The following is a 19,980-nucleotide window of genomic DNA, read 5'->3' as shown; positions in this document are numbered from 1 at the left end:
CCAAGTTCCAGAAAAAAAAATTCTGATGAGGGAGAGAGAGACCATATAAATAGTATTTCTAACCCAAAAGCTCAGTTTGGGGAATAAGCTTCTCTCCGTGTTTTTCACATTTCTTGATTGCAAGATGTCCCAGTAATCACACATTGTCCCATATACCTTTAGAATACTGAGGTTTGAGAGGCTAAAGGGGAGATAATAGGAGCTCTAATAATTGCTTTGTCTTTCTTAATTTTTCTTCTCTTTTTATAGTTTTGTTTCTTGTGTTTATAAGCTAATTCTACCTAGTAAGAATGGATAGGAAAATGCTGCAGATTCGACTGCTCCATATGACTAAGAATTCTAGTGATTTGGAGAACTCTTATGTCCCTGTCTAACATTATTTGTCAAAGCAACAATGAATGTTTGGTGAACAACTCTTTCAATTTTTTAATTTTGATTACCTACAATTAGAGGCTGATATGTAAAGGTCAGTACCTAGCTGAATGTCTTTATTTGCAGATGTTCCCCATGTCACTGTTTCTTTTGATGTCACTAAATTTATCCCTTAGTTTAAAACTGAATTTGCTTCTTTGGTGTTGGTCTAAGAAGTCTCACATTTCCCAAGAGTGACAAATCAGCATGCATTTTTCAGAAAGCAAATTAAGTCTTCAAGAAAACCTAAAGAAAATAACAAGGCAGAAATAAAAGTGAAAGTACTTCTATTAATAGCTTCTGCTATAGAGGGGTTATTAAAGAATTTCTTTAGATTTAGTTGTTCCTAACACTCAAATTTTGTGTCCTGTTCATTTAATTTTCTTACTCACATATGGCTCCATATGGTAGACTGTATATCATTTATGTTGATGTTTAATGCAGTCAGTATTTGGATTGAATCAGTCACAAGCTGGTCTCTCAGAAAAACTTCACATTGTAACTCCAAATGTGAGGTAGAGCAGGTATTTTGTGCGTACAAAGGCATAGTTTTCTTATTTTATTATTAATCAATAACAGCAATTTCCAAAAATTGTATAAGAACTCACATAACACCTACTGACATGGATTTTTAGGAACATAAATTGCTTTAGAAATGGGGGCTTGGGTTTCTAGTCCCCCCGGTCTTCTGAAGTTTTTCTTTCCTGTGAATATATTTTTAGTTCATTAGGCCATTTACAGGTGATATATAAATAACTATACATATGGGGACTGAGGTGACATTTTAAGTGCTAGTGATAATTTTGTTGCTGATCATTTTGACAGTGGTGTAACTCTGAAAATTTTGCATGCAGCCTGTTCAGATAAACCAGGCATTCTTTCCCCCTGCTCCCAAGGTGAGAATAATATTACAACACACCCGCTACTCATCCTGTAGCCATTGCTCATCTTTCAAATTGCACTAAATATAAAATATTCCTCAGGATTTGGGAAGTTTTGTTAAGAACCCCCATAGTTTTTCCAGGTGTCAGCCTGACCCATGCTTTTGCAGCACACACACACAGTTCTTGGCCAGCTGTCTGTTAACCTCTGTCTGGAAGCCTTTCTTTGAAAGCCCCAATGAGTTTCTACTCCCACCTCCTCCAGTTTGAATGTATCTCCTTCAAGGAGTAGCCCACCAGAAAAATCCTCCCTTTTAGCATTGTGAGACCCCACTGGTGAGTCCCATTGATCTGTTACTTTACAGTTTATGAGGCACCTAAGAACCAGTGCACCAGAGTGCAATGGCTAAACAAGTTCCCACAAGGATGGCTCCTTTCTTCCTATTACTGTTCCTCAAAGTTTGGCTGAGTTATCTGAGGTTTCTGGGGATTTTTTGCAGGATTGCAGGTGTTCTGAAATTTTTCAACCTTAAAAACTTACCTGGGAGATTTCCAGCACCGTTTTCTACTGCTACAAGCAATGGCATGGCTGGCCAGTGCTGCTGTACAGCCCATCTTTCAAAATTGATGAAATGATGGAGTAAATGTCCAGGATAGATGTCATGGCAAACAAAAGTTGCAGAGCTCATACCACATCTGAGAAAAATAGGCACATGTGCAGGGACTCTCAATTACCCCTCCTTTGTGCTTTGTCAAGGAAAGTTGCTAATGTAAAATCTTATCTGTCACATCATGAAACTGCAGTAGAGAACAGGAAAAAAGAGATCCTGGCTGCCTCGTCAACAACTAAAAATATTTCTTTTATTTTTTTAGGTTTTTTGTCTTCCTAACAATTCACATTAACTTGTACAGCTGAAAATCCAGGACAGCCTAAAAAGTCTTTCCAAGAACATAACATAATATTCTGTCCTAGCCAGTCATTAGCACATGTCAGGACTATGTCTTCTAGCCAAAACAAGAGAGAGAGAAACTTTACTACATTTTTGTAACTAATAAAATGTACAGCTGCAATGAGACTGATTCTCTCTCTGAAACGGACTGCAAAGTGTTCATGGAAGTTTATCTACCTGAAGTGACTTTTTTCCTCATACATTTCTTTTCCAAGGGAGAAATTTCAAATTATGTTTATGTAGTCCTCTGAATCATTCAAATTCAGTCCTTTGTACTAACAGGAAAGCCTCAGAGCTACAAATATTTTTCCCCTGTAAGGATTACATTTTTTTTTTCTTTTACTTTCCCTTCTGCCTATTACTAATTAAGTGGTACTTGGGGGAAACACTTCCCGCCTATAATTTGAACTTCAGCAGGGTAAACGAAACAGGCAAACGCTTGTCTTGACTAATTTTCTGCCATTAATCTTATTAAATTAGAACAGGATTGCAAAGATAGCCTGAAACCACTACAGCACTCAGAGTTCTTTGCAAACTGCTACAAAAACTCCTGTCTGCAAATGTGGAAACTAAAAAAAAAAAACCAAAAAAAAAGCCAGAAAAAGAAAAAAAAACCTGTTGAAGATACAGAAAGATTTATTGTGGTTTTGATTAACATAAAAATGCATGCACATTTGTTACAGAAATATTCATTGCTTCCAGGATCAGAATTAATTCAGAAAAAAACAAATATTTTGCTCTAGTCATTTGGTTGCACATTCAAATTTTATCTTAACTAACATACTAGTGGGTCGTATAAAAGATCAGCCTAAAATGGGGAAGTTTGCAGATAAGCTATAAGGTCTTCTGAGGTGAACTCCTGTGGCCTCTTCAGTGACAGTGAGGGTTGAACTGAGATTGAACCGAGAGAGAAGAGTTTTTCTGGTTTGTTTGTTGGGGTTTTTTTTATTTGTTTGTTTTTTTCTTTTTATCTTAAAATGGAAGGCTGGGTTACAGAAACACATGAGATTTGAAGGATTGCTGTGAGAATGGAAAGCATGTGGGACATGGAGGAGGAGCCATCAGCAGTCATCAGCAAAACAGCTGCTATTTCCAGATCTGGCTTTTGCTGGCTGGCCAATGCTGTGTGTTGTATTTAAATCAGAAAAGAAAATGAAAAGCTTTCAGGTGAAGAGGAAGGGAACAGAATCTCATACAGCAACTGGAGGCATTTGAAGAGAGGTAATGGAAAGGAACCCAGCCATATCAGTGACGAATGCTGGCCTGGATGAACCTTCACAAAAAAGAGTCCTCATTTAGGACTTCACCAGCTTTGTCGTCATTCTCAAAAATGAGTATTCATTTCAGAGGGCATTTAACCCACCTCAACTGGAGAATTAATTCTTTCAGCTGAGCATGCCCTCATTACTTTCCCATTGATACAAGGCTTTATGTGCAGGCAGACACAATAACTGTTTCAGAACTGAAATTAAGGCTTGAAGACTATGAGAATCTAATTATCTGACTACATAAGAGATATGAGAGTTCCAATAGAAAGACTAGGTAAGAATGAAATATGGTGTTTCATGGGAAATTCCATATATCCCACCCCTGAAATTAAAATATTTGTCACAAATGCAATTTGGAAAAATACCTGATTTCAGGTCAGTTGAACTTCTTTGTTTTTTTCCTAACCTCCACGTAGAGACAGAATAATTTAAGTTAGAATTTTTAAGCCATTCTGAAAGAAAGAAAAAAAAAAACATTCTGAAAATGTAAAAGCCTCTCTTTTAGATATTATTAATATAATTTTGTATCTGGCTAACACTAATGGAACTTACTTGAAACTAAACTTTTCTTTCCATAATGCTTTGATTTTCACAGAAGCATTAATATTCTTTGAGAAAACGTTTTCTTCCCAACACCAACTTTCACAAATTGTAGTAAAGGAACAGGACTTCAAAAGGTTTCCAGTGAACTGGAAAGAAGAAAAAAAAAAAAAAAAAGAAACAAAAAATAGGAAGCCTAACATGTAATTTTTTTTTCACCTTGTAATGTGGGGAGTAGCAATTATTAAGCAATAAACTATTGGACTAGTGAAAAAAAAGATTGACTACCTGATTCATCAGAGCTTTTGAAAAAATATTAATACATTTCTTTATGGTAGCATGCTTTTGATTTAAGCACAAGGTCGTGGTTGAGCAATCCCTGTATCTATGATTACTTTGATGTTTCAGAGCTGCTGGCAAGGCTGATGGTTGAGTTGGTGGCAAAGGAACATAGGAAGAGTCATATTTAAAGTTTCCCAACAAAAGACTACCATCAAAAAGATATTAATGGTCTGTTATATGGTGTCAGTTTTGCTATTGATAATGTGCCAGGACAGAATGAAATGCTTTGGCTTAATTCTGTGTGTAGCAGAAATGAGGCCACAGATCTGAGAAACCTACACAAACGGTATATCATATTAGCTGTAGAGGAAAAGCAAAATCTTCACACAATTTTATTTTTATTTAATTTACTGTTCAGTTTCAAATGTTTAAATATTTTCTATTGGCATTTATTTCATTATAAAGGTGATCATGGTAGTTTTGTTTTTCATAAAGAAGCTGAACAGCTGTGGCCTTTAGTGGTTTTGAATTTTTTTTTAATTGCTATGGATTCTGTTTCTATGTAAAGATCAAGCAAGGAGATGAAACACATATACTTGTTCAGTTTATCTCTGCTTCTGTGAAAATTTTCATTTTTATTTGATTTCTTCACCACCTCAAAAATATATTTGACTTGTTTCCTCCTCAGTTACAGCCAGACCATTTGGTCCATTTGCAGTGCTATTCCCACCCCTCCTCAATTATCCTGGCTCCCCTGTTTCCTTTCCTGCCCACCTCACATGCTACCAGGTGGGTACCCCAGCTTTTCATCCTAATAAAATCTTCTATACCTGTGGGAGTTTTCATTGCTTGAAGCTTGCTGTCTCATGGAATAGTTATAGGAAATGAAAAATAATTGGAACTTCCAAAAATAAAAAAGCCAAAGAAGCATTCATCAACACTGATAATAAGTATTGTAATAATAGTGATATGTAAATGATAATAGATATGAAATTAGCCATAAATTAAATGCAATCTATCCCATTGTAAATCCAGAGTTTAAAAGCTTGATGTAAAGAACTTTTCAAGCAAGTAAACGTGCTCGTGCATTGGAATCTTAGTTTCATGGGAAATTGTGAGGTCACTGATAGCAATGGAATCCACCAGAGCTGACCATTGCCTATCACCCCGAGCAATCCCAAAGCACCCATCTCCATCAGTGAGGCACTCGACATGGAAGTGTAGATGCAAAGGGCATCAAACCTGGTTTGTCAGGAGCAGTTCCATGGTCTCACCCATCCTTCTCCAGGTGCAGGACACGCTGGCACATGGCTGAGGCCATCAGCTGTGACAGGAAACCCATCCCTTGCTTCAGTGGGAGGGGCAGCCTGGGGCAGGCAGTGGCCTCGCTGCAGAGGCTCATAGACAATGCAGGCTCGAGAGAGCAGCTTTTTGTGCAAAGCCTGCACCAGGCCAGCAGGTGCCTGAGTGGGAGCTCTGGGCTTTGGCACCAGCTGGGCTTGCAGGGATCCGCTCCCCATCCTCTATAAATTTAGCCCAGTCCTGATGAGCCAAACTTTCTCCAGCTAGGGATCCATTGTGTTTCCCCCGATTTACACAAGGCTGTTTTGGTGCCTGTGTGGGCATCTGCCCTGCAGAGCAGCAAGCTGGGTAGTCTTTGTGGCTAGAGCTAGCTGAAACCACAGCACAACGTGAGGGTTCCCCATGCCCCTTTCCACCATGCTCATACTTCAGGATAATTTGGCATGACATTTTCCAGTTAAAAGTTGTGACTGCAATTTGGCTATAAATTAAGGATGGTTTTGGTGCGGTTTTTTCTTCCCTTGCCTTGTGGTTTGAGGGAGAGCGGAGGGGGAGTTGGTTGGCAAAATGGATGTCTTGGTCGTGGTGTCAGGCTGGCCCCCACACAGTCCCTTTTGTCAGCTGTATGATGATCCCAGCTGTGAGCATGGAGGTGCCAGGAGTAATTAGAAGCGCAGCTATCAAATGTTACTTTGTTCACAACGAGAAGCAAGTCTCTTTTATTTTTTTCCTCCTTGTGAACTTTTCACATTACTGGGCTGAACAAAATGGGTGGAGATTTCTTCTCAAGCTATTTCTATTGTTATATAACTTTGATAGTGACATTAAGTGAGTCTTTACTGGCTCGGCTGAGCCTTCTGGAGCCTTTTGGGTATTAAATGGGGTTCTCTGCTCAGTGACCTCCAACAACAACTGACGTCTCCTGATCTAAGCGCTTCCTGTTGTTTTACTGGTGACGGTTGGTTTTCTATTAAGCTCATTTGAGTCCTGCACATTTTTACCCTCTGCCCTTTAAAGGGAGGGACTAATGTTAGTTTTGGCTTCTGAATGAAAACTTTGCAGTTCAGGCTCACAACAGAGCAACTGCAAAAAAAAAGAAAGAAAGAAAATTTAAATTATAAATCGTCTTTGGCATGGTGGCATGCCCATTAACAGCTGACTTCACCGTCACTATTATCTGTAGGACATTATTTCAATGTGAAATGTTCCCAGTATCAAGCATCCTACAGGCTTTGCTAGTCATTCAAAACTCATGAGCTGTGCTTAAAAGTTTGTGAGATTTAAGAACTTGCAATAATGCATATTTGGTATTTCCTTCTGCCTTTCAGTGTTTAAACTTTCATGGGTACACAGAGGTCACATTTTCAGACTTTTCTCCTTAGCCCTCAGGGCTAGAAACTCCAAAATGAAGGCTGATTGTCAAAGAATTAAATTCTTCTAGGAGCTTGAGGGGGCAGTGGAGCAAGGAGAAATCATATCTGTGACAAAATCCCAAGAGCTGGGAGAAAAATTAGTAAGTGGGACGCTAGGGATGCTTTTATTTCCTTGCTGGTGACTGAGACTAAATAGCCTAAATCACAGTGCTGATTTAATTTATACAGATTTTACTTAAACATAAAAAAAAGCTAGAGGATTTCATCATCACATTCTTAAGCCAAGCTGCTTCAGAGCCCCATGGTATATATATACTTAAAAGCAAAACGCAAAGAGAGGATAGAATTTCAATCATAACTCTGGATTTTGTATATTCAATGGATGACGTTTGATGCACTGATGTACATTCCTACACGTGTCATCTGAAGCATTTATTTGGAGTGGGAGCATTGTCCCCAGGCTTCCAGGCTGCAGCCTGACCTCCCCAAAAGTAGAGCTAGTCACCCACCAAACCATTCCTCTTCTGCTGCTCCTGAAACCTTGACAGTCCCTAGAAAAATAGTTCACAGCACAACTAGATCACATGAATTGCAGCAAATTGCAGACTGTTCAACACATATGAAACTAATTTGGACTGAGGGAGTGGCGCTGGCTTTAAGCTCACAGGTAGAGTTTACAATACATGTACGTGGAGTGCCATGTCGAGGTTGGACCGAAAACCCAAGAACTGTTTTTGTTTTGTTTTTTCTAGTTAAGCACAAATTAAATTATGCAGCTTATTCAAACAGAGCTTCACGTCTATAAAATTAACAGATTAAAGAGTTCCTGAAAGTACTGGCCAAAATACAAGAATTAAAAATATTTTAAGAAAACAGCTTTGAACCAATCCACAAATGAAAAACCTCACTGTCATATTTATTTACAGATATATGAGACATTCTGAAATCAGGGCATTTTATTTTCCCTTCACATTATGTGTTTCATTTGGAAGTCCTGTATTTTAGACCTTCCACTGAATCAAAAACCAAAACAAAGACTTCAAAAGCCATTGTTACTCTATTCAAGTCTAAACTCTCCCTTTGTTCCTTTAGCTAATGAGTTTATACTGTCCTGCAGGGAGAATTGACACCAGCCTCAAGTAAATGAAAGCAGGCCAAATGTTGGTAAGATCAGAGCACTAAAGTAATTATGGGTTGATTAAATGTTTATCTTCTTTACAGGTGGGAAGGGAAGAATGAGAATGAAGTGGGACGATGCAAAGAGACTGGCAAGATTCATGTGACAGTCAATCACAAGTACTACAGGCCAACTGAAGTGGTAAGAAAATGCCCTCTCTTAGCGTTGCAAATGAATAATCCAATCACTCAGCCAATAAATTGCTGCATTTGGCCAGCAGTCTGTGAAAACGGGTTAATTGCACTCCTGCTGCCAGCTTTTAGAGCTCTAAATTAGCCTGCTTGTTGGTCCCTCACAGCCAGCTACCTGGAAAGAAACAAGGAGCAGGCGGGAGGAGCGGGTGGCCCTCTCACAGGGACGCTGCTCCACTTTGGTCACCCTCCCCGAGTGGGAGAGGCGGTGCTGGGGGGGCTAAAACATCATATGGGAAACAAGACAAAGCATGAACCAGCTCCTTGTGAATGGGAATACGGTCATCTCTTCTCCAGCTGCAAGCAGGGAAAGCAGAAGAAGGAGGGCACTGATGGGTTTGGTTATAAAGTACCACCCTCTGTATTTCACAGTAGTGTTACAGCTCCAGCCACTGAGTGTCCCCTGTCCAGCTTACATCTGGGTGGGTAACCGTGGGTGCTGCAAAATGCTGGTTGAGATGTGCTCCTGTGCTTTGCAGGGTCCCACTCAGCAAAAGCCCATTTGCTAAACACACCTTTACTCCAAGGAATGCCTCAGTAAAATGTACCAGCGGTACTAAACCAGCACATGCTGCTGGCAGGACCAAATCCCTAACCCCTGTGCTCCAATCACCTAGTGAGAATTCTGGGAGAGGGAAAATACCAGCAGTATTTCCAGATCAGGCAGGATGGTGGCAATGCACGGAGATGGTACAGGATGAAGCCTGGTTTCAGGACACAGGGAACAATAGCCCCAGTTGTGCTATGTGGGAGTGGGTGTACTCAGGAGAGGATTTCTCCTCTCCTGGGGAAAGTGACACAAGCCCCACTGGCTGCTGACGCAGCATCATCTGTCAGTGTGCCCATTCAGAAGAGCTGTGTGATTCAAGCAAGGGGGTGACAAGAGCACCTTTGTGTTGTTGACACAGATTGCAGGGTGGGAGTAGGGGTCTGCTGTTTGGAAGTGGGCATGGGTTCTAAAACTGAAATTCAGAGGGGAATAGAGACTTTCATGTTGGTTGAAAAGGGCTGGACCTGTGTATCAGAATCAAATGCTAGGAAGTCATTAAGAGCTGTCTGTCATTCTGTGCTGTGGTAAGGTGTCAGGATGATAAGGAGGACAGAGACAAAAGGACTTGCGAAACAGGAAAACACTTGACCCAACAAGTCTGTGCTTTGTGAGACCCACTTTCCTGCTTTGTCATACCTCTTACTAGCAAGTACATATTCACTCCTCAAAATTCATGATTAGTATGTAGCTCTCTGGAAGTCCTCGCTGTAGTTTCATGTTATTCATGTGCTCAGATGTTTTCTGCTAAAATAGTGCTGCCCATGGTCTTCTTCCTCTCTGTCCCTATTGGTCTCCCTCTGGGAACACAGTTTCTGGATTTTAAATTCAGCTCATTATACTTACTGTTTTGGGACAGTGCATAAGCACACATCCCTCAGGAATACTCAACATTTCTAGTGGCTCCATACATGAGAATAGGAAGGAATTCAAATACAGAGTGGAATGTGGGCTTGAAACAGGGCTGTGTATACCCACAGGAGATGTCTGATGCTTATCTGAAATTACCTGGTTTCTCCTAGGACAGCTTCCCTTGAATGAGGGCTCCATCTCTATCTTCCAGTACCCCATCTTGCCTTGCTTTTAGTGCAGTCCCGACTTGGTTCCCGTGGAATCCAGGAAGGCTGTGAAGCTGCTCAAGTATGATCGAGGTAGAAGTACAAAGTGAAGGACCTTTGTCCTAAGGAGCATGCAGAGGAACTTTGAGGGAACTCTTCTATGAAGAGATGTGGTATCCTTTTTCTGCCATCAGTTTCCTTTTTAGATCATCTCAGGATGGATAAGCAGAATCGCTTTCTCCTTTTTTTTTTTTTTTTTTAATTCTAATTTGATTTCCATTCCTTGTCAAAGGCAGGCGAACTACTGTTTGTTTCATTCAGGGGAATCTGTGCAATTCAAAATAATAGACCAAAACCCAATCCATCACAAGAAAGCAAGGAAGAGCAATGAAATAACTAAAATGGACTGACAGCACATGTCCCCTGCTGCCACTTGCACCAATACTGCCAAAGGCAAGAAAGCCTTAGGTTGACATTTTGGGAGGAGGCTTAGCCAGTTGAGTTAACAGCAATTCTGCTGTTGAATCACAGCTGACAGAAAATCTGATGCTCAGATTCTCCTGTCTTATTTGGAAACATTTCTGTCTGTCTGTCTCTCTAAAATTTAACATGGTATTCTGGAAATTGAAAATAAACATAATTTAATCTTGTGTACCGTCAGTTCTGACAGTGCCAATACATTCATTTGAAAACACATTTGTTTTCCTCAGTTAGTGATCCCTGGGGTCAAGGCCTCCCATTGAAAAGCTTAGCTGTACTGAAGAAGAAACCTTGAAATGTGAGACAGTCTTCTGGTCAAACTAAGTAGACCCTTTGAATGTCTTGGCTCTAAATCTCTTCACTCTGCTTTTGACTGCTGTGGGGCCCCTTGATACTTACTGGCCTTGGGAATTGTTAATGCTGCTAATGCTTCTAATGCCCGTCTCTCTTCTTCCTTCCTTGTGTCTTGCCACATGCAAACCTATCAGTATCATTTCTTTCAGCTTTTATCAAATTCCTATCAGTATATTTTCTGACCCTTTTAAAATGCTTTTGGAGACTAATGTGCTGCAAGGATTGGGGGAAAATTTTGTTTGTTCCCTTATTAAAATCAACAATTTTCACAGGAGCTTCACGGCAAGTTTTCATTTCTATACTGAACTTGACACACTACAAAAGGTGCTTTCACTTATTTTTCAAGCTTTTTAAGCACATGGCTGCAAAAGTCATGCTTTACATGCACCTTTTGCTCTAGGCATGTAAAGATCAGTTTCCAGTACAGTTTACTCACCTGTGAAATGTAGGTACTTCAGAAATTATCTCACTAGTCTTTTCTACTTATAATCAAAATGTTCATATTGTACATAGGCAATTTAGTGTATGCTTGGATTTAAATAATCTACTTGGCATTCACAAAAATAATGTTAAAATAATTTAATTTTTTTTTCAAAAGTTAAAACTGAAATTCAGTAAGATGCTTGGTGAGCTGGAAACAAGCAGCCCTGCAGCACATAATATCATAAGCATCAGATCTCTCAGCCCCAGAAGTTGGGTAATTTTTACAGAGTTAGGGTCTGTCTTTAATTTTCTTATCTTTCAGCAGGACAATTACAATTAATTTGTATGCTCGAATTTCCCCCCAAGAACTGCACAATTGCTTCTAATTAAATTTTTCCCATTAAGGTGTTTGAATTAAAGTGCTTCTATTATTTTTGCATGGCAAAAATTAAGCTAACAGTTTTATGGGAGCTTGCTTCACTTCATTACATTTTCCTGCAACAGTGAAGATTAACTCCAGGTCTCACTGGTCTGTCTTGTCATCACAGAACTTAGATGTGTATATCTCTCAGTTAGGAGTTTATGTCACTGTTTGAAAGGGGAAAATAAAGGAAGCTTTTCAGCCATGTGTAGATGTTGTTTTTTCTCCAAATCTAATATTCTGCATATTTTACAAAGAATTCTTCCCCTTTTCTCCCACCTGTTTCTACAGTTGTCCTACAGCTTGGCTGGTGTAGGAACTGCAGGTTGGAACCATGCATCACATTTGTTATGGGCTGGCGTGGCTGTAACTCTGAGGATGTGCACACATCATCAATGCAAATTTCCTTCCTTTAAGCAAGCCTGGAAACTCTGTCACAATGTGATGCTAATATTTAAGTAGTCATCTGGCCTTTTATTATTCTTCTTCAAAGGAAAAAAGGGCATGCTAACTTGCTAACTTCTTCCTTTTGTTATATGCCTTAAGCAATTTTTCTCCCAGTTCTTTCTAGCACTGATATAAATGAAATATATATATAAAAATATAAATATAAGTATGATATATATGCAACTTCTCAAGTCCTATGTGTGTCACTTATACTAAATCTTGCATTTTTGCTTAACTGTGTTTGGCCTCAGTTACCTTTTTCCTCCTCAGAATTAAGCAGGGTGGCTTTAAATTTCAGTCTCTTCAGATGTTTTTTAAAAATTCAGCTCTGTGTTTCCCATGTTTCATTGGATTCCAGTAAAAATTCCTTAGGGCATATCGCATTCTCCCAAAGTCAGCTTTCTTGAAGTCAAAAACATTTCTGAACTCCTCTAAGTGCTCCTGCCCTAAAGAGCATTTAGAGTCCAATGAAACCATGATCACAAACCCCTAAATGCCCCACACTTCCACTTTAGTTTTCATACAAGCTTCATTTCCTACTCTTAAGTTCAGAGCTGCCTGTGACTGTAAACTGTTCAGATATCTGCATGAGGAAACATGTGCTTCCCCTCCTCAAGGATCTTTTTGCTCATCAATGTCAATATGTGGCCTTTATTAATACTCATGAAAATGAAATGGGAGCATTCAAGGAAGAATAATCTTCAGATTATTTTCCTGTCTATTTTCCTCTAGCAGTCAGGTAAAGAAGTTGTGAACTGTCATAAACTGACAGTCTTCTCTTATCTGTTTTCTTTCCTCCTTGTTCTGAAAATGTATGTCAACATCTGAAAACTATTGCCTCTGCTGTCCTTAATTCCCCTCCAAGCTGACTTTGCTTCTGTCTCAGCCAAAATGTTTATACTGTTCCTTACTTTAATCTCAACATTATCTCTGCACTGCATTGCCATCCTCTTCCTTTTATTTGTCCCTCCTGCTAATAAAACCTGCAGTAGATTGTTTGTTTGTTTTAGTTAAGGCCTTACATATCAGGCATTTCAGAGGTATCTCTGAAAATATACATGTCAAATTCAGCCAAGTAAAATAATGATTACTAGTAACTTGTCTCTATAGCATCTAAGAGGCACTTAACATATTTTAAATATTTCTCAGCAAGCATGTGAGAAAGGGTTTGTAGAAAAATAGCATCACTGTGTTTCTGCCTCTGAAACGTGTATGGCAGAGCAGACTGCACAGCTTGAGTGATGCCATTAAGCAGCAGCAAAGTTGGGGGAGAGCCTGATGACATTGTTGTTCCTAGGGGATGCCACCATCCTTGAAGAGGTAGCTTTCTGCTTTTTTTATCTCATCCTGATTTTGTTCATTGTGGTTCTTCCTTGGAAGAAAGGAAGATCATTATTGCTATCAAATTTTCCTCTCAATATGTCACCTAACTGGACAAGATTCAGCAGGCTCGTGTCCAGTCCTGTTCCATGTCTTGTTTAATCCTCTTAACAGACTCTTAGCAGGAGCCCTGGCTTACCTCCTTTCTAGTAGGAGCAGACACCTAGTATGTGCCCCTCCAACTCTCCCACACAGATTCTGACTTTTTGCTTCATAATTAGTTCATAACATCAGTATTAGACCGGCACCTCCAGTAAAGGAGTCCCTCTGGACACCACTGTTCATACACTGTGCTTTACTCAGTTGCTTCTCTTTGCGTCATCCTGCTCCTCCTCTGCTGTGCCTCCAACAAAACATTTCTCTGGCAACTTCTACAGCTGGCTCTGTTGCCCTTCTTCTTTCACCACCTCTTTCTTTGCTGTCATTCCTGAGGGTTTGAAACCAGCTATGTGTCATCTGTGACCTTCACATCTTCATTGATCTTCCTGCGACTTTGTGAGTCTGCTTTCCCATCCCCTAATGCCACAACCATCTGACAAGACTAGCCAGAAGAAGAGGGTGTCCTTACCTCCTGGGGTCTAGGTTGGGGTGCTTTTGCACCTTGGGTGTTACACTGTATGTTCGTCTACGAGATGAGTAGTTTTCCTTTGGAAGTGTTCAGACAGGCTGAAAAAATCTCTGACTGATTTTGGACAATGCAATTTTCCATTCTGGGTGGGTAAAGAGATTGCAACCCCATGGAAAAGCTGGTGTGTAAAGATAAAGCTGTCATCCAGGCAGAAGGGTTGGTGGTTTTGATTCATTTCATTGCTCATTTTTCTAAACACTGTTGACACATAGCAATTAGTGGCAATCTTGGATGTGACGGATCTGGGCTCAACTCCTGAAAACAGATTTTTAAATTAAACTTAGGTGACTGGAGGATTAAGGCTGAGGGAGAGGTGAATGAGGATAGAAGGCTGTCTACCTCCTTAATTAGACCCTACCTGATTCAGCCAGGCATCCAAGCAAGTGCTTCACTTCAGGGGCCTGAATAGTTAATGGGGACAGTTTCCATACTAGTAGCCAAGATTGTGTTTATGTGCATTGCTGCATCTTAATATGAAGGAGTGCAATTTATCCGTGATGGGAATTGAGAAGGCCAGTCCAAACATTGTGGGAGCTCAGGAGGTGCCAGCTGATTATTCTCATTTTCCTGCCCCATTGTACAGTGCCTGGGAACAGAGATGCTGAAGTAGCTCAAGACACTTTCTTTAGTCAGTTTCTCTTAGGGTAGCTTCACAGGCAAAAAGGAATTATACCAAGTTCATGCAGTTTGTAGTTTTAATCAACTGTTGCAGCCCGTAATTCTTCTCTGCCTTCTTAGCACTGGGGGGTCTTACTACCACCTCTTCACATATTCATGTTTATTCATGCACAGAAAGTCTGTTTTTATCTCACCTCTTATCCCCTTGCCTCCCCCTTGTCTTGGCCTGCCATTTGGCCTCCTCCTCCCCCTTGTTATCTCTCTCTCGTCTCACCCTCATTTGGACCCTTGTTTTCTTATCACTGCCTGTCCTATGCCTGTCCCATACAAACACTCCAGCAGATGTGGTGGGAAATGCAAAGCCTCTGAAGGGAAGTCACGAGGGTGGGAGAGAGCCTGGAGCGGGCAAAAGCCATGACAGAAGTCCAGGCTCAGGCAGCACCAAGGCACATTTGTCACAACTGCTAAGTGTTCCCTCCTGACAGCAGTCTCCACCACCTACAACCTATTCCCCATTTTCTACGAGAGATCAGACATTTAAAAGAGCCAAATTGTGGTTCAGACCACATTTTGGAGTTTCCAGTGAGAGTGGCAGAGTGGCTCAGCACAAATCAGTTCCCATCGTGGTTTTCTGAAGACCTTGGTGTCAGAGGTGCTCGAGGTCACTTACACACCTGATTACTGTTCAGATTTAAAAGTGGGAGCATATCTGAAGATCTGTCTCACTTTCAGATGCTGTTTATTCTATTTTACAATGGGTTTTTAAAAGTCAAGCAATATGTTAACAATACTGTTCTCATTTTGACTGCATTTCCCACATCATTGTAACCTTTTCTTTTGAGTGTGCTGTGACAACTCAACCCTTGCAAGGGTTTTAGAATGGCAGCAGAGAACGGTAAATGACATGATTTATATGAAAATAAAAATGGCTCTTGAATACAGAGAATATGAGACAGAGGTAAGGTTTCCTTCAGTAAATCTGGAATTAAGGGCTAGCCTCATGTCTAATTTCTCCAGCCTTAGCCAGAGCTTGCTTGCCTTCAGCTGTTTGTACTTTATTTTATGAGTGAGTGGGTGTACAAAGGAGGATGACAGCCCCAGAGTGTTCATGCGTTTCATCTGAGAAGCCATGAGATGGTTGTAGTGTTGGCAATAGCAGTTTCTGCTGGGTTTGGGTTGGCAGGGGCCTTGACATCAGCCTTATGCAGCATGGAGTCCTCTAGTCAGGGGTTTGCTGGGGAAATAGGTGTCTCCAGCCTGGGTATGCCATGGCACCTCATATTTTTCTTCTTGAAAGATAGTACTTTAAGCCACTGATTCTCAAAATCCTGTGCCACCTCTTGCAAAATATTTATCATTGTTAGCTTGGTGCTGCTGGAGATGTTATAAGGGTGAGTACAGTTGGCCCTCTGAGGGACAGTCCAGAGCAGTGTGAAAGGGCTATTCGGACCAGGTTAGGAGAAATGCATAAAGGCATAGCAAGTTCTTAGGAATGAGGAGAGTGTGGGGGTTTGCCTCCAAAAGCTTTCATTTCATTATTTTTCAGGTGTTTCACAGTCCAAAAATGACAGTAGGCATCTATCAATTTCTTTTATTTCTTTAATTATCTGAAGTTTATTCCCCTAAAAAATGTGGCATGTTTTAACTTCACCTCTGGGGGAAAAAAAGTAAAAAATGTTCTGCTGACAAAAAAAAAATCAAAGTTGTCCCTTCAGTTTTTCTAAGGAAAGCCTAATTTGGAGAGGAGGAAGGTACTTTTCTAGAGGAGTCAAGACTTTTTTTTTCATTTAGTCCTAGAGGTCTTCTGTCTCCCAAAAACAGTCAACAAGGAGTTTTTGTTCAACTCATCCCCATCCTTCACCATTTGCTATTTCTCTCAAAAGGAGGGATAGTTGAAAGGAGGTGGAAGTTCGGAAGTGATTGTTTAAGAAAATAAACCTTCACCTTTCCCCTCTCTCACCTTTTGAGTCATCATTTGTAAACTAACAACTTCATGAGGGAGGCATGAATAGGTGGGACCTTTGCTATTATTGCTACTCTGTGATGATGATGATGTTGAGGAGTGCTTGTTGAGTGATGTTGAGGATTAACTTCTGTATCTTCTTGTCTCATATTTGTATTCCAGAAAAAAAACTCATAGAGATGATTCGGACTGTATCAGAACTTAAAAACCTTTTACACTCTTAATTGGTTTTTAGTATCCTTAATACTTCCCTTGTGTTCAAGAAGAGCTTGTATGGTTGAATGGCAGGGGAAATTGAGCCTTGTAGATATAAATATCTTTTAAAAAATGAGGGAGGGTCAGGGAGGAGAAGTGTTGTTGCTGAATAAAACCTGAGAAGAATTATCTCTGTGTCAAGAACATCTACAGTGTTTGTCATGAATCAGGAAATGGTTCTTCATGCCCATCTTGGATGTTCCCCAAATTGTCTGATGGCCCAGCTGGATGGGTGAAAAAGAAGACAGTAATTATCTGCAGGGCAGGAGAGACTTAAACATTAAGAGCTTTATGCCTTGGATGAGCTGGAATTTTTGCTCATTGCTCACATATAGTCTCTGAGCTCACCAAGGCAGACAATATGAAAAATATTAACAGGATTCAAGAAGACATTAGTAGTAGATTAAGATTGCATGCCTCTCCTGTGAGACTTTTTCTTTCTTGTTTTTTTTTTTCCTTTCAGTCAGAAAATTCTAAAGGTGAGTAGGTGAAGTCAATTTTAATAATTCACAGACGATAATACATCTATTTCTTGTTTGACAGAGCTGGTGTTTAAACTATTAGCATTGTCTGGCATAACATGAAACAGGATCAGTCACTCATCCCTTTGAAATCTCTAACCTGGCCTCATTTGAATTTCTTCCTTCCAGCTTTGCCAGTACATTTTAATAGTCTTTGTAGAACTCTCAGCTGCCTTGTGACTCCAGAATTTATCTACCAGGTTGTGGTTAGGAGTAGAGTAAGACAGCCCCATTCCTCATCACATTTTCTGTATGCAATGACACAGAAACCTCAGTGCTACAGATAGCCATTGAATTTTGAAACAGACCACTCCACTGCTGCACAGAAATGAGTTTTTAAATCAGACTTGCTTTTTGGAACACTGTTCTGTAATTTTTGAAAGCACTCTTTACTTTTTTTTTTTACTTCCTCCAAATTGCTGAACTGGTACTACTTTGCAGTCATGTTTTGTATTGATTAGCCATAAGGGGAACAGTGGAACAACAATAATGAAACAAAAAAAAAAAAAAAGGTTTCAAATAGGACACCTGCCTGTTGATTTGTTTTTTGGTTTTTTTTACAGTGGTCTGTGACAAGTTCATGTTTATAATTCCCTACGTCTCTTACCAAGATAGTGGTTGCAGACCCTAGTTTTAAAAATTTCTAGACTGGGTAACTACTAGGAGTTGAATTGGTTTTGTTCTGGCTTTTAATTCTGTTTGACTGATAAAATACTGTGCTTCTATCTTCTGATTTTGGAAGCAAAATCATATATTGAAGCTTCTTTACAATAACCAAAACTTCTGACTAAAACAATTGGCTGCCACTATAGTTTTTCCTCAGATAACAGTTGTAAATTTCTAAAGCTCTAATCTTTGGCATCATTTTCCTCTTGATACAAGTTTCTGTTTCCATTTGTTGGTGGAGATTAAAAAATGGGTTATGAAGGTGAAATTGGAAACAGAGGAAATGTGAGGTTTTAGGAAAAGCTCAGGAAGGGCCAAGTTTGCTCTGTCCACTTTTTTTGTAGCTATGAAATAAAAGCCTATTGGGGCCTCTTCTTGTCACCACTGATCACACATTGTGACATTTGCTCCTCACTCAAAAAAATTCTTCTGTAGTGCTAATCCTATAAAATTACCACAGTCTTTTATCCTGCACATAGTTGGCTGAAAGGGCTTGTAGAAAAGTATCCAAGGTAGTATATAGGTGCGTTATTCCTGACCTTCCCTTCTCTGTCTCCTCCCCAGGGTTCTTATTGGTATTATCTTTGTATTTTTCATATTTGTTAGATACCTCCTGGATGGCTTCTGGGCTTTAAATAAAGGGCAAAATTAATCTTGACTGATGAAGTGAATCCTAAGAGTGAGATAGCTCAGGTATTATAAACAAAAAGTTGCCATGGTTAGAATATAACTTGCCCTATAGGTGAGCCACCCACCTCTATAACAATTCAACAGCTGTATGGCATAAATAAATGTAAGGGTAAGGGGGACACAAGAGTGAAAACAAAAGCCCAGGAAGGTGTGTTATTCACCACAATAGAGGTCTGCAGCAGTGAAGACTTACGAGTACTTAAAGGACCGCCACAGGGAGTTGGAGATAGATGACAGGCCGTTTGTGTGCTGGAAAGCTCACGAGAAATATTCTTATTTTTGCCTTCTAGTATTAGCAACCACAATTAATTCTGCTTTGGCTTAACTGCTGAATGGAATTAAGGAAAAAATTTTACTTAATTAAGATATTAAATATGTCTTTGGAAAGGATTTCCTTCTCTAGAGTAATGCCTGCTATCTTTGATACCCTTGATAACATAGCTTGCTATGACTGAGTATACCATGGATGCAAACATCTACATCCAGCAGCCATGTCAGATGGGATGTACTTTCAGAGAAAGCAGGTTTTGGGGCCATGCTTGTTCGGTGAAAAACTTCTGGGGAAAAGCCTTCATATGCACAGGTACACGACAGCTTGTGTACTTGCTGTGGGTTTTGTAAGGATCAGCATTATATACCAGAGTTCATCAAATGGCCATTTTGTACACTGGCATACAGACAATTTGTGACTTACCAGGACTTTAAGCTGGGAGGGACCGTTTAGAAATGTGACAAAGTGGTTGGAGTTGTTGTTGCTTTTGGCTGGGACTACCAAGTATTGTCCTATTTATCACAGAAAGAGGAAAGGGCCTGCTGAAGTGGTCAGAGGAATGTAATCAATAACTCTTTTTCCACACACCAATCAAAGAATGCCAATGGCAGCTAGAGACAGAAAGAGCTAAGCACATTAGATATGAAAGCCTCCTTGCTTTGAACACCAATTTTTTCCCTTGTTGCTGACTACATTTTTTCCTGTAAAGCCTGCAGAATCTGGGTTATCCCTCAATGTCTTTTTTAACTGCCAAGAACTCAGAGAGACACTGTTTGCAGAGCAAAACCTCAAAACCTCTAGAGTGTCCTCAAACACTGGGTGATACAAAGGCTTTCTCAGGGTTCCTGTGTAACCTGTCAAAGACAGCTCGTAAGATTGGCAT

At 40.0% G+C, this 19,980-nt stretch overlaps 1 protein-coding gene across 1 annotated transcript in view; it reads left to right on the top strand.

Annotated features, from left to right (window-relative positions):
- The window catches only part of GMDS (GDP-mannose 4,6-dehydratase), a 408,928-nt gene that overhangs the window by 326,741 nt on the left and 62,207 nt on the right, over positions 1-19,980 (top strand). The window contains exon 9 of the mRNA XM_038127425.1: positions 8,229-8,325. Coding sequence (XP_037983353.1) covers positions 8,229-8,325 — 97 coding nt within the window. The remainder of the gene's footprint in view (positions 1-8,228; positions 8,326-19,980) is intronic.

Source organism: Motacilla alba, chromosome 2 (genome assembly GCF_015832195.1).
Source record: "Motacilla alba alba isolate MOTALB_02 chromosome 2, Motacilla_alba_V1.0_pri, whole genome shotgun sequence".
NCBI lineage: Eukaryota > Metazoa > Chordata > Aves > Passeriformes > Motacillidae > Motacilla > Motacilla alba.
Note: the sequence above shows the minus strand (reverse complement) of the source record. Positions and strands in the feature narration are given on the sequence as shown.